The 5,330-nt window shown below is 37.4% G+C and overlaps 1 protein-coding gene across 1 annotated transcript in view; it reads right to left on the reverse strand.

Annotated features, from left to right (window-relative positions):
* Nucleotides 1-1,929: 1,929 nt before the first annotated feature.
* RGS13 (regulator of G-protein signaling 13) overlaps nucleotides 1,930-5,330 on the reverse strand; it is a 7,342-nt gene continuing 3,941 nt past the window's right edge. The window contains 4 exon segments of the mRNA XM_009320679.1: nucleotides 1,930-2,127; nucleotides 4,438-4,471; nucleotides 4,473-4,521; nucleotides 4,524-4,601. Of these exon segments, the coding sequence (XP_009318954.1) occupies nucleotides 1,930-2,127; nucleotides 4,438-4,471; nucleotides 4,473-4,521; nucleotides 4,524-4,601 (359 nt within the window).

Below are 5,330 nucleotides of genomic sequence, written 5' to 3' on the forward strand. Positions count from 1 at the left end.
CTATACTAACAATTTCTTTTCTTACAACACTGAAGTTACCTTAAAGCTTTCTGTACTAGTGTAGATTATGCTCAGACTTGCTTTGTATTCTGCTTTAGACATGTACATAAATTCTAGCTGGAGAATTTCATAAAAATGATGGACAAAAGGAATTTGTGGAGCCTTAGATAACTGATGATAAGTTACAACATGATCACTTATATAACATACCGTAGTTCATGTGTCTGCATTAGAGCAAATTAGTTACAATTTACCAATATAACTTCATATTATACATTTGGTAGCTGTTGATAAGCATACTTATCTGTCATTAGTAAATCACTGTCCCTCTTCCCAAATGTAACCTATATTGTGCACCACAATAATACCACTGCTCAGAGGCCCTAAACAATGATATTTTTTTTCAGGAGAGATTGAGACTCTACCTTAAAATATATTCACATATAATAACTTATTACACTGGCAAGAGGAACATCTTAAAAGAACAACTATAGCTTCTCCTCACTACAAGATAGATGCCACAAAAGTGAAACCCAGTTGTTTGTTCACTGTCTGCACTGACCTGTGTTTTCATGCGTGCCTTCTAAGGAAAAGGCTTAGACATTCACATTGAAAAAATAAGGGAGGTTCTCAGTGAGAACAAAAACTTACTGTAGTTAAGTAAGCGGCACAATGAACTGCTGTGAGCCTCCCGTAGAAAGACTAGGCTTTCCCAACAGAGGTGAGACAATGATTTATTACACTGTCACAAAAATTGCCTTTTTAAACTAGGCAGCCAAGTTACAGCTTAAACTGTTAAAAAGCATGAACTGGCAACATGATTGAAGTAACCTCAGTCAAATAAATGTATCCAACGGAATTAATGCTTCACTTCTGTGAAATCATCCCAGGGGATCAGTGTGAAGCTATCAGGGTGTATGGGGCTGCTGTCAGAATGACTTGTTCTTTGTATTCCTTGGAATAATGCAGCTTGACAGGATGCTAGAAAGGTCCCTGATTTCATATGGTTTTTAGTGTCTATGCTGAAGTCCATTAAAAGAATTAAGAGATTCTGGTTTTAATGAGACTTGAGAAGTCAGATTGGTTTTTGAATGTAAACCAGAGTACTTCAGTACTTGATCAATGAATCGGCAAGTTCTCTTTTACAGTTCATGCATGAGAGAGAGACCTGTTTGTGTTACAGTATGATGTTCAAATGTCAGGTCTGCTTGTTTCTAATTATTAGGGTGCCTGAAGGGAAAGCAATATATTTGTGTCCATACCCAGAAAAAAAGACAAAATACTGATGAGTTTTATCACCGGAGATAAATTCAGGACACACAGGTTGTATTATAGCATACTGTAGACCAAGTACCTTTATAGCATAGGTTGTACATCATAATTCAGCATAAAATTGACTCTACACCATATGAATGCTATACTTCATAGCTTAAGATTAAGCAAACAGCTGTACTTCACAATATACCTTTTACTTTGAAAGAATATAAGAATAAAACAACCAAAAAAATCTGCATTGCTGCATTTATTTTCTTCTTCTGTTATGTATAGCCAAATAAACATTTATTTCCTAGCAGCAAAACTATTTTATTTCAGATCTCTCAAAACAGGAGTACTGAAAAATGTTATTAGAGTTGTCAAATATCAATAAAAGACCTGAAACTTAGGCTATCATTTTTGGCTGAAACTTTTTTATACCTAGTTTTCACTAGTGTTTAGGGTTTTATTGAGGGGAGAGGGAAACAAAAACAGAACTCTTCCATGGGAAAAGAAAGGGAAGGGGGAAGATAGTGCCTCATAAATTCTAACATCAGCAGAACAGTTTAGCAGATGAGTAATAATATTTGCCTACTACCCGATTTCTCCTGTCTACTTTAAATCTTAAACACTTGCATGCCAGAAGAAACCTTTCTAAATTTTCAACCTTTCTCTTTAATTTACCATTGAACTATTGCCATTAGTTTGAATGCTGTTTTTGAGTTCTTGATAGAACTTTGATTCAAGAAATCGTGGATAAGAATCTCTTTCCATGTGCATGTAAATTATTCTCTGTGCTTCATCAAAACAGGACTGTGCTGGCTCTTGAATATTCTTTATCATTGCTTTCCTCGCAGGACTGTCAATGTTAATCTGAAACAGAAAACAACATTACTAAAGTAGCACTGAATATGTGCAAAGGGGAAGGAAGATTGAATTTAGGGGACCTGTACTGAACGCCTTTTATTTATATCTTTTTATATACCCTCTAATCTAAAACCAGCACCTAACCAGAAACATTGATTCTAGCAGAGTGGATTTCTCCTTATAATGCCAGAAAACCCTGTCTTATTAGTTGACCAATTTGCTCCTCTTTTGGCGTTTGATTTAGGAAGAGGTGTGTTAGTGGCTGGATGGGGAGCTTGCTCCCTTGGGGACAAGAAGCCTGGAAGACTGGGAGGTGTCTGAATTTCCCAGTCTGCCCCACATCCTTAACGGAAAAGCCAGTTTAATCCTGACTATTGTGATCAACGGAGGTCAAGAGCAGTGGTAAAGTCACTACTGCTGGGCCCATGTGTAGAATATGGGCCTAAGACTTCAAACCTTAGGGAGGTTGAGCGGTATATGTTTGATTTGCTTGCTACTTCTAGAAAGAATAAGAACATATGTATGATTTAGGCAGAGGAAGAAGTCCTGAGGACGTGGTTTACATGGAGTGGCTACAGTGGAAGGAGTATTTGAAAGATGCTGACATCCAAACCCCCTTTCTTTTGCTAAGAATTGTTCCTAGAGCTACTATTAGATCCCTGAAGAGGAAGCCTGACTTTTGATTTCTAATGAATCCAAGTGGCTGGATCTCCGAGATAAGATAAAACTGAGCCCGTATATCAACCTTGTTTAGGAAAAGTTTGGATTCCTAGAGCTCTTCTGCTGTAATCCAGGGTTTGTAGCAGGTAAGTTGAAGCTCTGTGGGTGTGTAAGAGTAGAAAAGTCTAGTGATAAGAAAATTTTACCAGATAAAATAGGAACTTTTGATAATCCATTAGCTCACGATGAATTACATTGCTTTTTTTTCAGCTTGACTTTGTTGGTGTTAAGAGGACAGCTCTAAAGATGTGAAGTTAGTGCTGATGTCTTTCATGGGTTGGGATCTTGCTCTTCCAGAGGAGTCACTTGAGTTGCACCTCTTTAAATGCTACTGAAATTTGAATATAAACTGTGCTTCAAATCCTCATGAGCATCTACCTTTTTAGAGTGGTACCTAGTTCTTGTGTTAATAATGAATATCAAGAAAACGTGAAATCAGTGTCTCCTGAAGACCTAGGAACCAGACAGCCAATAGCAAGGTTCAAATAAATACTATTTTAGGAAAAAAAAATTACACAGTTTATTTTTAACTGTCCTGATTTAAGCCCTTACTTTTGATTAATGAATTTGTGGTTGGCAATACTGACATTTCTCTTTTGGAAATGCAAATGTCTTGCTGAGTTTCCTATAGCTGCACATGCTAAAAATAAAATAAATCAGAAAGACAGAAAAATGCATTGTTTTTCCAACTGGCATTTAAAACCAACAGAGGGAACTTTCAAATTTCCTCAAGTTTTGGATTAGTGGGAGTGGTTTAGTCATTTAAAGCAGCAACTGCTCTTGGCCAACACTTGGGAATCCAGCTGAGTTGGTTTTGGCTTGCCCTTCAGTGTCAACAGGGAGGCTGCATTTTGAGACTCTATAATAGTTTTATTGTTATACGTAAACCAGAAAATAATCTAGCCTGATTTTTTTCAGTTATGTCAGTCTGCCAGAGGCAGCGGCAGTAAAAGCCAGATTTAGCTTATTTTTGCAAGGAGAGTAATAAGTAGGGATAGTTAAAGGTCATAGAGCATGACTGGCTGGGCAGGAATGACATTTGTTTTGTATAGCCCCTTGTCAGAAAAAAAAATCACTCAAATATGTTACATACAAATCTGCTTTGTTTTCCCTAAACCTTGTCCTGCTGGAAGCAGAAAACAATCTGTCTTGGAACCTCTCTTTTAGCCCGTTTTACAAAGGGGAGAGCATTGGGTAGAGGTTTTTTTTTGTTCATTTATATTTACTCTTGCAAAGACCAGAGTAATATATACATGTAGCAATGGCATAATCCAAAAATCTTCTGAAGGGATATCAATGTCCCCTGGATCAGTCGCTAGAAAGAATAGAACAGATCCAAGAACTTGATTCTTAACCTAATTGTGCCTTTTGCTTGTATCCTTGGCCGATATAGTTGAAAGATTTGCTTATAGACAAGATGTGAAGGCAAGTATTAAAATTCTGGGTGCAAAAGAGTTTGGGGAGAATGAATAGCAACAGTTTTCACTGCCTTGAATGCAAGAGCTGCTAGGCATTTGTTGTTGCTTTTTGTCAGCTACATTACATGTCAGGCATTTCTATTACACAAAATAAAGAGCTCATCAAGTTGTGTGTCACCTTCTTGGGAGCCTGGGGTTGAATGTAACTTTTCAAGTTTCCTGGCCACAGAAATCCTTTTCCTCTGTGACGTGATCTTCTTAAAGCTTCGCAAGCAAGCCAGAATTCTACGTTTTCATCACTGTGCTCTGTCTTCAAGTAGGTCTTGTAGATCATAGGCCCATCTGTAAATATTTCAGAAGCCAAACTTATATACCATGTATATATGCATTACCTTTAGAGTCCTTTGAAGGCAATAGGGACGTTTACAAGGCAGTATAATTCTTGATTGTACATCTATAGATATTCTTATTAGATTATGTCAAAGTGGGGAATTAAACATGCTAACTCACCCTGGAGCCCTACACTTCAACACTGTATTTTCCTGCACGTGCAGAGCTCTCTTTAACCTCAGTGGCATTTCACTATGCAGGGAGAGAGGGCTGAAAACTGTTCTTCGTGGTCTCTGTGAACACTATCAAACGTATCCAAAGACTGATAAGTATTTTTAAACTCCAGTTCTAGTCTTGTACAGAAGATATCTAAGTATTACCAAATAATCATGATCTGAGTAAAAAAAATAAGACCTTCTTTTCTTGGTGTAAGAATTTTTGGGAAAAAGCAATTAGCAAAAAAAGGAAATAACTTTTTTCTTGCTGCTGTAACTGAGAGAAGAAAAGCAGTTAACAGTTAAAAGAATACTCTGTTCATCAGGTAAGTGGTTCTGCACCTGAGGATGTCTTTGAAGCACCTGGCAGTGGAATTTGACAGCAGCAATTAGTGGGATCTTGGCAAAGATTAAATTCCTGAGGCTGCCTTTTGTCATGTCATTAGACTTGCTTTGTACAGGATCAGGTGATAGAGTTGCTAAAATGCCTCTAGCCAGGAGAACATTTATGAGGCTTCACTCAGTG

This window comes from Pygoscelis adeliae, unplaced genomic scaffold (genome assembly GCF_000699105.1).
Source record: "Pygoscelis adeliae isolate BGI_AS28 unplaced genomic scaffold, ASM69910v1 Scaffold402, whole genome shotgun sequence".
In the NCBI taxonomy this organism is placed as follows: Eukaryota; Metazoa; Chordata; class Aves; order Sphenisciformes; family Spheniscidae; genus Pygoscelis; species Pygoscelis adeliae.